The sequence below is a fragment of the Seriola dumerili genome, unplaced genomic scaffold (genome assembly GCF_002260705.1).
Source record: "Seriola dumerili isolate Sdu_G_001 unplaced genomic scaffold, Sdu_1.0 BDQW01000017.1, whole genome shotgun sequence".
Taxonomy (NCBI): Eukaryota; Metazoa; Chordata; class Actinopteri; order Carangiformes; family Carangidae; genus Seriola; species Seriola dumerili.
In genome coordinates this window covers 1,780,372-1,791,318 of record NW_019174272.1, presented here as the reverse complement: position 1 = coordinate 1,791,318, position 10,947 = coordinate 1,780,372, and the positions used below count along the sequence as shown (strand labels likewise).

Genomic DNA, 10,947 nt, shown 5'->3' with positions numbered 1-10,947 from the left:
AAATTGTTGTTCATGTGGAAATTTGAATTAATGAAACCACATTAAAAGGGTACAAGAATAGATAAGACCAGATCTAATAAGTAAGTTGTCCGATGTTCAGTTGCATAGAATAGACAGTCACAAACACTATGAAGGCTTCATGATACATCGTCTTAGTCAGAAGTCAGAGGCAGCTGGACTTGTTTAATCATTAAGATGTTTCATCACCCTTCCAAGAAGGAGCATGAGAATCCCTGTATTTCCAATGTTGTGCTTCATGAGTTGTGAGGTGAAGAAGCCTCTTCTGGATCAAACAAGTCATAGCTGTCCTTGATTTTAAGAGGTCACCTGATGCCACTGAACTGTAGACTTTTATAATGACATCTGTGCTTTTTTTTTTTTTAAACTCCAAAAAGGATAAGGAGGAAGGAGAAGAGGGCTTCAACTGAGGAATGGACCAAACACCATCCTCTGTGGATACAGCTGTTACGCTGCAACTGTTGCCTTGACAACTAAAGATCGGGACCAGCTCCAGCAGCTGGCCTAGTAAAATCTCTCTCTCCTCTCTTCCCTTTCTTTAACCTCACACCCCACTTTCTTTCCCCCCTCTGCCCACCAACCCGCAACCCTTTTCTTTCTCCCAGTCGCTTTTATTTCTCTGTGCTTGAACTGAATATTTGAATATTATATGGTTCTAATGGTTTTGTTGGACACCTACATGATGAGCATGAACTGGACTTTCTCGGAAAATGTTATTCATAAAAGTGAAAGTATCACAGTATTTATTTTTTTATTTTACAATTTGATTCATTTATATCTTTTACACAATTTATCATTTGCAATTCATCTTTCTAATTATCTCTCAACACTTTGTGCTCCATAAGGAGTGCATACAGTATCCAACTACTACAACTACAATATACTTTATGTACTATTTTTCATTGACATTTAAAAAATACAATACTAATACAAAGGTTTGAATTCTAAGTAGTTAAGCTCAGCCTTGCAGGATGAAGCTGTAATGTAGTGCCTATAACGGCACGAGGCTGAGTCTCCAACTGAACCATTACAGCCGAGTCTAAAAATGTCCCAGGTGTACAATGCTAATTCGGGGACATACTCTTATGGCAGGTATTTACCATGCAGTGTTATTTTTTTCAGAATCAGTAAAGGAGGGATACAGTGCATGTGCTCCATAGGGAGGTGGGAGATCCACAGGTTGGGCTCCTGCTTGCTGTGGCATGGTGCTCCAGGTCGGTTGGTTTGGGTTCCCAAATGCTTCAAATGCAAAGCCAGCAGGAGCAGGTAGTTGTTTCAAAACAGGAACCTCAGGCAGGACAACTATAGGGAGTTTGATCTGAGGGTCAATAGCACATTTGATATCCAGCTGGATCTGTGAAAAAGAGTGGTGTTAAAGTTTTTATTTATTTTTTGGAAACTTTAATCTTATGTTTGTTAGGGGTCCCCTCTGGTTTACTGTAGCATTCCTTTTTCATGAGCTTGTTGAGTTTATTACTGCTTGCAGTTTCCTCGAGAAGGGTCTGGCTGCTGCCTGTAGCACCTTTAGCCACACCCACCTCATGGAACACCCTGACCCTGACCCAGCGGCCAACACAGCCTCTTTGGATGAGGGGCCATTCTATGTAGTGGGTGTTCCATGAGGGGCTAAAGGCCGAAGCTAGACCTTATTGGGGTTTCCTGTGGTGATTCTGTTGATGTGTGATCTGCCTTTTTATAAGCCCAGTCATTTTATGAACTCACAAAAAGGAAAATCTTTACTTTTCCCTTTTCAATATGTTAAGTACTAAGAATATCCCTAAAAGGGATTTGTTTATATCAGTTTTTTAGTTTTATATCATTGCTAACTGAAAAAGGAGGAAGACTGAACAGGAAGACATACAGTTTCCACAAGCTTCCTATCAGCAGGTATTTCAACAAAAAGATAAACATGAACATTAAAAACAGAGTGGCACAGAATGAGGAACTGCAGGATTACCTCCCACAGTCTAATGACCATAATGCAGTTTACCTTCAGCCTGTACTCCAGCTTGATGATGGAGCAGTTCAAGATGGAGGAAGCTAGTTCTCTGGGGATGGAGATCACCTTGGTCACAGTCTCTTTGCTAGAGGGTGCAACAGCCTCAATCTTCTCCTTAAGGATCTCGTTTGTGCAAACTCTCCTGCGACCCTGGGCAAAGAAACTCCTTTTCTCATACAGTATGAACTTGGGCTTCACTGAACGGCTTGAGCGGTTGCTGATTTCAGCTATGACTTGAAATGCCTCACCTGTAATATGAAGAAAGGAAAGTTAGTCATTTTCTGAATCATAGAATCAGGTCTTGATAGTTGTTACTATTTTGTATTAGGACAGTGGGAATGCAGGGGAGAATTACTACATACTACACAACTAGTGGCCAAGGCAACACAAAAGTAGATACATTGTTATCAGACACAGGAGAGACAGTACTTTCAAAGAGTAACTCAATACTAGACTGAAAAAGCAGTGTTTTACATCTGTCAACACTGACCTCTGTTGGAACCCAACCGTGAAACCATGATTTACTGACACACCCTGAACTACACATCTACATCACAATGGTAGGGTGAAAGACTACTGGAGGTCAACAAGTATTGATTTACAGCTGTAATGAGGAGCATTCATTGAAAGTACTATTAGTCAGTAGACAAGATATGTTACTATCTGCCATAATCCAAGGAGAGCACTCTTATGTAGATCCACTCATGCTGCACATGCTCAGTTAGACCCTCTTCTCAGCAGGAAGACAGAAGACACATTCAGCTGCTGCATTTACAGAAAAATAAATGTTTTGGAGGTATGAAAGTATTTTTTTCATGAGCTATATTTTTTCAAAAGTTTTTGAATCATTTTTTTGCTAACCTCATAGCCAGCGTGTGTCAAGGTCAGTGTTTCTAGCTCGCACATAATGTTCTGTCATGGCTGACAGGGTGCAGGAGCAACACGCTGTTGTAACTGTCCCCAAGCTAAGCAGCCATATCAAAAAACACAACACAACAGTATTTTCTCAATATTTTTAGTTCAAAATAGGCAATATATTATCCCATAGCACAATAGATGAAAAATAATTGCTCATTTTAATGCATAGGAGAATAAAAACAAGTTGTTTGGGGAATTATTTTATAAACCTCTCATGGTCTTATGTGTTTTGTTTATCATATGCAAAACAAAACTCAATAACTGTTCTCTGATAAATATTGCTGAATAAATAAAACTAATATTGTAAAACAATGTATATTTTCAGAAAACTATGCTTATTGAGACAAAAAAGTAATTAGCAAAATTTTATGTATGTATAATATGTTGCAACCATCCCTGATCGGTGCTGCAACACTGTCCCCAGGGTTGGGGACAGTGCAATATCTGAATTCTTCTATTCAAATAAATATTGCGAATGACATGCCATATGTACTCATCTATAAATGGTATGTGTAATTAGTTCACCGATGTAAGTTTAATCATCTACAAACTAATAGGCCTACTGTATTATCGAATCTGCTAAAAATCTGTTCAATTATAAAAATGATTAAAAACCATTAATATACAATCACATACAATATGATTCACTCAGTCTGTAATGTTCTTTTCACACAGGTTTTTTCTTTTAACAGAGGACAGAGGAGAGCTTTACCAGTGATCCCGTAAACCTAAAATGTGACTTGTGATAGTCAATACAGGCACAATCCCTCACTGCTGTTACACACAGTGTGGCCTGAGTTCCTTTAAGGTCCAGCTTCATCAACATTAGCTGTGCCTTCAAGTTCCCAGCAAGTCCAGTGTACACTGATAAATTGTTGGTGGGCTGGGCAGATGAATGCACCCACTCAGGGTGCTACTAATCATTCACATCATGACTTCAATCACTATCAGTTTCAAACAGGTTTGACCAGGTCTGGCATCTCTGAACAGATTTCTGGCACGTCCTGCTGGTTGCCACTATTTCCCTTAAGTACTCAGGGCCTCTATGACAGGAACTAAATAGAAATATTTCAGCAACTGGAGGGACAAGGGTTGTTACAATGTCATCTTCTTATCATGACTTACATACAGCTCATTCATTAATCAGCAGTGTTAAGATGGAGATGAGGAAAGACCACAGGAAAAATTTGCATCTTTCTTGAAGTATGAAGCTTCTGCACTATCAAAGAACAAGGTTCTCTTCTATCAGCATCAAATCATTCTCATGACCCAGTCCAGAGAGTGGTCTCTGGTAGAGCAGAAGCATTTTCACATGGCCCTCAGTGGATTAGTTACACAGGTTTCCTGTCTTCATGTAGGTTAGATAGCAGTGACGTGTAAGGGAGAAGAAGTGTTACTAAAGAAGAGCTTGCAATTGATTTGTCTGTCACAGTTCTGCATCTCAGGTCACCTGCCTCACTTCAGCATTCCCTTTCATCCAGCTCGCATTCAGTAATTTTCCTTTCACCCTGTTCTCCCGCACCTCCCTGCATTAGCCACTGCCATCTCGTCAAGCCAACTCCATTCACCTGGTCACACAGCTGCTCCTGTTGTACCAGGAAGATTTCTAAGTTTTTTTTTTTTTCCCCCATTAACCTGCCTGCTCCAGTTTCTGCCTTGGTAGAAATAAAAGTCTCTACAAACTGTTTTTGTTGTACTGTGTGCTGCATTTGTGTCCTACACACACCCCTTACAGTGTCCTTGATGGAACATGTAGGTAGTAGTAGTAGTAAACACTGTTCACTCAGCCAAACTTAATATACCTGCTCTTCAAAACAAGTGAGACAGATCTGTCCAGTAACTGGACAAGGAAAGACAGTGAATCAAAATCCTCCAGGTGAAGTATTGCCTCTATAGACTAGATTATTACCTTGCTTGTATCCCATCCGCTTGGTGTGAACATCCATTGAAACATTTCCTGAGCCAAAAAGTTTGACAGATTTGTCCTTGCTGCCATACTGAGGCTCCTGAAACAACAGATCCCCACCCTAGGTTAATGCAGGTAGATAATTGTCTCCTCTGCTTAGACAACATTTATTATATGAAAAAATGGTTGTATTTTGAAAGTTAAATTATTTCTTACCATAAGTCCAGGGATATCCATATCTGCTTTGGAAACAAATGTGAAGTGGACTTTGGCCGTTTTTGTCAGCTTCATTGATTGTTTAAGCTCTGCCCTCAACTTGTGAACGATTTTGCCTATGGAGGCTTTGAAGGATGATGGGATTTTTCTGTAAAGTAAAATAATATTAGAAAATGTAAATGACCCAAATACAAATAAGACATCAATCTAAAAGAAAGATTAAGTAAAGAGTAGGCACCTGTCAGGAATCTTGAAGGAAAAGGGAAATACGTGTCTTCCTTTACCAATGACTTCAGTGCCTGGAAAAGAATAACTTACTATAAGTTTTGAGTTACACAGTGTGGGGATAATGGCTTATCTAAAAGTCATTACATTTGGTACAATGTATCATACATGAATTATTGTATTAATTTAATACGTTACCATCTTGTCTCGCTTCCCTCAAGATATGATGTTTGACTTCATAATATTTCTCATCAGACCAGTAAACATGATGTTGATGTTGCCCGTAATGTTCATGCCAGCAAACCCGAGCTTTTCCTTTTGCCACAAAAATAAGTGATTGGATTTTAGTTTCTTTAGAAACCTCCACAATGATTCTTCCATTGATGGTATCTCCATTTGTGAAGGTGTTCTCGCTGTTGATGGCATCGTATTCAATTAAGAGGTTTTTGATGGTCATCCTCCAAAGAGAAATACACCGTGGAAAATCTAATTCTCCTGTAAAACCAAGAAGAAAACCAAGCCTACTAAAACCCTGGACGGTGCTGCTCGACACTGTTTATATGTGGTCTCAAGCATGCAACTCTTGTTAAACCTGTTTTTCTTGTAGCATTCCTGCTCCAACAGACACAGCCACACACGGTGACAGGAAGAAGCATTCATTGCTACACACCGCTGTTACTCAAAGATATGAAATGCAGTAGCTTGGATGCAACTGGATGGTAACAATCAAAGTAATGCACACACTGTTGTTAAGAATGAGTATGCTGTCCTGACAACCACCCCAGTGGGCGGAGGGTAACACCTGTTTTTAATCTAGGTTTGCGACTGTCACGTGCTGTGGCTTACTCAGTGCATCATGTGACATATTTTCCGATCATGACGTCAAGTAAATTTCCATTTACTGCACATATTGTATGACATAATGGGATTTTAGTCCAGAGAAAGTTACAGTAGAATTAAACTTTGCAATTGTGACAGCTAAGAATATTCACAGTATGGAAATGGAAATAATTTAGAAGAAAGGTTTCACTAGGTGATTTGTTTCATGACTCAACTGTACATAAACAATGTTACTGTGGATGATCCGCAGGTTTCAATGTAAACTGTATTCATTTGGAATTTTTGTGTAAATAAAAATACTATAATGGTCCGTTGTGTCCATTATTTAACACACCCATGAAATTTCTGGAAAGACAATGCTGCTGTTTTGTTCAAAAATATCATTAACATTTTGAGCACCACTAATGAAATTCCATCACTCATATTTTGGTGGCAACATATAGACATGTGACAAATTAAAAGAAAAAAACATAAAATGTATATAGGTTGCTATAGACCATATTAGCAGATAATGCTGGTGTCTAACAGTTTCACTCTGATCAGAAAGTTTTGAAAGAAAAACACAATTTTAGGAAACAAACTCAAACAAGATAGTGATGAAATGTCACTTTTCTATTCTTTTAATTCATTTCTCTGAAATATTGCCAAAATCTGTCAAAGGAGGATACATCCCATGAGCTTCATAGGGAGGAGGGGGGTCAAAAGGCTGGGGTGCTGCTGGTGGGGTTGTCTTCCCGAATGGTTCCAATCCAGAGTCAGAAGAGGTGGTGGCGGCGGCAGCGGCAGCAGCAGCAGCAGGTGGTGGTACCACAGCAGGAACCCGAGAGGCCGGCATGATGATTATGGGAAACTTGATCTCTGGGTCTAAAGCATATTTGACATCAAGGTAGACCTGTGGAAAACACAGCTGATGTAACATTGTTGGATTTTATTTGTTCTGCCTTATATCTCCAAAAAAAAAAAAAAAAACAGTACTTTATACATGCATCTGAGAACACGCAATGCTTGATTTGATATCTTTTGTTTCCCTGACAACAGACCAACTTATCTTTCAAGCATCAGGTTATACTGTATATTGACTGAGGATGTCATCTAACCAAACAATTATCACACATGTCCTAGATTTATCACTAATATCAGTCTTAGGCTTTGTGTTCACATTATGTTTTAATGAAGTGATTTAATAACTCTTGGCAAGTGTGATGTCTTTGCTCTACAAGATTAAAATTATGAGTTTACATGTTTTGCTATTGTCACAATTATTTGCATCCTGTGTGCACAACTGACCCCAAACACAATGAAAACAAACACCGTAAACAATGGGGAGATGGCTTCAAAAGGATCCGGCAGCTGAAGGATTTTAGTGTGTAAAGGCACAACACAGGCACTGCATTCAATACTGTGCTGTTAAGCATGCGTTTCAGAAAGCAGAGCGCTAGGAAACACTCATCTCCATAAAACATAACAGGAGCCAATATCCCTTCAGTTTTTATTTCCAATTTTGCTGCTACATAATTCAGAGATTAATGCTTCATACACAATTCTATTAGGAGCTCACATACCTAAAATTGTCAATTTTTCAGGAGACATTTTTTGTGCACAGTCACGTAAGACAGGCACACACACCTGTGTTGCCAGTCTCCTGGTCACAGAGCTGCTTACCCTGAGTCTGTACTCTACTTTGATGATGTTGCAGTTGAGGATGGAGGGCTCCATATCATGGGGGATGGTGATGACCCTTGTGACCTTTTTCGAAGCAGAAGGAGCGATGGCTGTTCCCACGTCTTTCAAGATATCTTTAGTTTCAAGTCTTCTTTCCCCATTTGCGAAGAAGCTGTGCTTTCTGTACACACAGTACTTGGGCTTGATTTCACGAGAGGACTTGTTGATAATGCGGACCACAACCTTTAATCCTTCTCCTGAGAGAGAGAAAAAGACCGGAAATGTCAAAACAATCCTTGACATGAGACTGGTAAGTGTCAATATCACTGAGGGCTTTCACCTTGAAAGAATCCTGTTTTTTCAATGTCTGCAGTCATGGTTACTGCGCCTGAGGTGAAAAGGTTAAATTTCTTCTCCATACTTTTGTGCTGAGGTGTCTGAAAGACAAGACTGATTAATGCAATACTGACAGAGAGAAAACACTTTAGCCTGGTGCCTAAAATCTCTATATGTCCAGCACAGGCTGGAGTCAATTCAACAGGTCTAGTGTTAGAATAAAATAACCATTAGATAATCACTAATAGGTACACACAACAAACATTTCAACTTCAGTGTATGGCCAAAGTGATTTTGCCAGTAAGACTGAGCATGTTGTGTGCATTTGTAAAGGTTGGGTTTGCTGAATGCCAATATTCAGTCCTGAGGCCTGTACTACAAAGCACGGTTGTTTTGGTTAGCAAGATAACTTTAGGTTCAGTCCTACGACAGTGGTTCACTTCTTACCAGGTAAGTCACCCTAGTAACTGATGCTAAACTCCTGTCCTACTCTGACACCAGTTAACTCCAGAGGATCAAATTAAAACCTGTGACTACTTGCAACCTAGATGGTTGCTATTTATTGTACCGTGAGTTTCCACAGATCTGGACAGCCTTGGACATGGAATAATTTGTAGAAAGACGAACTTATATCCATTGACAACTTTAGGTGTATCATAAAGTAGTTAATGAGACATGTACTTGTACATCAAGCTCAAATTGCTGTCGTGTCATAATTGTGGTATTTTATGTTTTATTTTAAGATGTGGTATGTTTGCATGGCCACTATCCTGGCCAGATCTCTCAAAGGTTTTTTTTTTTTTTTTTTTTTTTTTTTTTTTTTTTAAATAAATGGCAATGGGACTTCCTGGTAAAAAAAAATGGAAAAAAAAAAAAAAAAAAAAGAGCAGCAGACAAAACAATCCGTTTGCTGTTCCAGACCTTGCACGTGCCCGTATGGTTTTAAAAGCTTAACAGCTTCTAACAAATGCAGGAGGAGGTTCACACTAAATAATAATAAATTAATAACTATTATAGCTTCGTTTTACCTGAACAAAGATTCTTTAAACCTGACAGGTTTTCTGACAGTGTTGACACTTTTACTCTCTTCATCACTGCAGCTCAAAATAAATTGAGGAAACTGACCATAACTGGAAATAAAAACTAAACACTGATGTCTTTTATTAGAAAAATTATCCACACACTAAAATATTTCTCATGATTAGAAATGAACATTTCAGTCATATTGACCTTATCAGACGTGAACTACTTCTTGCTCTGGCATCAAACAGTCTGACATTGACTTTTTTCCCCCCTGCATCACATGTTCATAACCAGCTTCTTAGTACAGGTTATCAGGATGGCCAATGTCAAGTTAAATTAAGAGATTACAAAAAGTTTTCCGGCTGAACTTGCTTCATAGTATAGATTGCTCAACACACCTCCATGCAGGTAGTAAACCAGGGCTGGCCATCACCAACCCTAGCAGATTTTTTGTCTGTTTTGGAATGACAGGAATGAAGATGTAATTAAGCACATACCTTTATCCCAGGGACACTGACAAGGTCCGCTTTGGACACAACGTTGATTTTAGTCGAATCTTTACTGGTAAACCATGTTGATCTGCTCACCTTGGCTTCCAGCAAGTACACAATCTTACCATTGGAACCAGTGAAGGAGCAGGGCACATCCCTAAAGCACGAGAGAAGCAGGCCAGAGGAACATGGGAAATTGATTGCAATCTATCAAATGAATATAGGCTATGGTAAGTCTATGATATAATTGTGTGTTTTTAAAATCAATCAAATCTATCAAAATAAACTAGAGCTGCAAAGAGGTTACACCATTAAGATGTTCTTCAGAAGATAATATGCAAGTACCGTATTTTCATGTCTGGAGAGGATAAGGGCCTGTCTGCTCTAATTCATTATAGAACCATTAAAAAAAAAAAAAGAACTTACTGGGAAGGGATCTGAAATTTGAATGGGTAGACATGGCGTCCTGGGGCAACAACACAGCTGTCTGAAAAAGGAAAGGCAAAAGAAGATAATGTGCTGACATGTTTGGGGCTGGGGGCACTTGTCACGGTGCGGGTAAGGCTGGACCCAAATGCAGCCAACAAATGGGGATGAAGTGCAAAATTGTTTATTAATGGAAGACTTACGAAACTGGTCAACCAACAGAACAGGGACCAGTGGACAGGAGGGAAAGCAACCGGGAAAGAGACTGGGACAACAGGGGCAGAGCAGAGCATCCATCGATGCTAAGGGGGAAAACAGGGCAACTCAGGGGGATGGCCCGGAGGCCCCACGGACAGGCTGGGCAGTTCAGTGGGGCGACCCAGAGGTCGGGCAAACTGACGGAACGGACGGACTGCGAAGACCGAGCCCCTCCGGAGGTTTAGTCGGAGGCCGGTGTGCAGGCGGGGTCTCTCCGGAGGTCGAGCCGGAGAACGGTGTGCAGGCGGAGCCCCTCTGGAAGGCGAGCAGGAGGCTGGCGGCCAAGACTGGGTCTCTCCGGAGGTCGAGCCGGACAGCAACCGGGCAAAGGAAGGAGACTGGGCAGAGCAGAGCAGAGCAGAGCATCCACCGATGCAAAACAGGGCAACTCAGGGGGACGGCCTGGAGGCCTCACGGGCAGGCTGGGCAGTTCAGTGGGGCGACCCAGAGGTCTGGCAAACGGACGGAACATTCCCGGGCGGCCGACGGCGAAGACCGAGCCCCTCCGGAGGTTTAGCCGGAGGCCGGTGTGCAGGCGGGGTCTCACCAAAGGTCGAGCCGGAGGACTGCGGCCAAGACCGGGTCTCTCCGGAGGTCGAGCCGGACAGCAACCGGGCAAGGGAAGGAGA

The 10,947-nt window shown here is 40.8% G+C and overlaps 2 protein-coding genes across 2 annotated transcripts; both read right to left on the bottom strand.

Moving 5' to 3' along the window:
• Positions 1-777: 777 nt before the first annotated feature.
• LOC111230466 (arrestin domain-containing protein 3-like) lies at positions 778-5,814 on the bottom strand. The gene is made up of 6 exons (XM_022757216.1): positions 5,481-5,814; positions 5,296-5,356; positions 5,058-5,205; positions 4,845-4,941; positions 2,009-2,265; positions 778-1,372 (listed from the first exon to the last, which is right to left on the bottom strand). The coding sequence occupies exons 1-6, from the start codon at positions 5,737-5,739 to the stop codon at positions 1,115-1,117; spliced, it is 1,080 nt and encodes a 359-aa protein (XP_022612937.1). The 5' UTR covers positions 5,740-5,814; the 3' UTR covers positions 778-1,114.
• Positions 5,815-6,747: 933 nt separating this feature from the next.
• On the bottom strand, positions 6,748-10,357 carry LOC111227093 (arrestin domain-containing protein 4-like). The gene is made up of 6 exons (XM_022752489.1): positions 10,264-10,357; positions 10,061-10,121; positions 9,641-9,791; positions 8,125-8,221; positions 7,785-8,041; positions 6,748-7,014 (listed from the first exon to the last, which is right to left on the bottom strand). The coding sequence occupies exons 1-6, from the start codon at positions 10,355-10,357 to the stop codon at positions 6,748-6,750; spliced, it is 927 nt and encodes a 308-aa protein (XP_022608210.1).
• Positions 10,358-10,947: the final 590 nt, after the last annotated feature.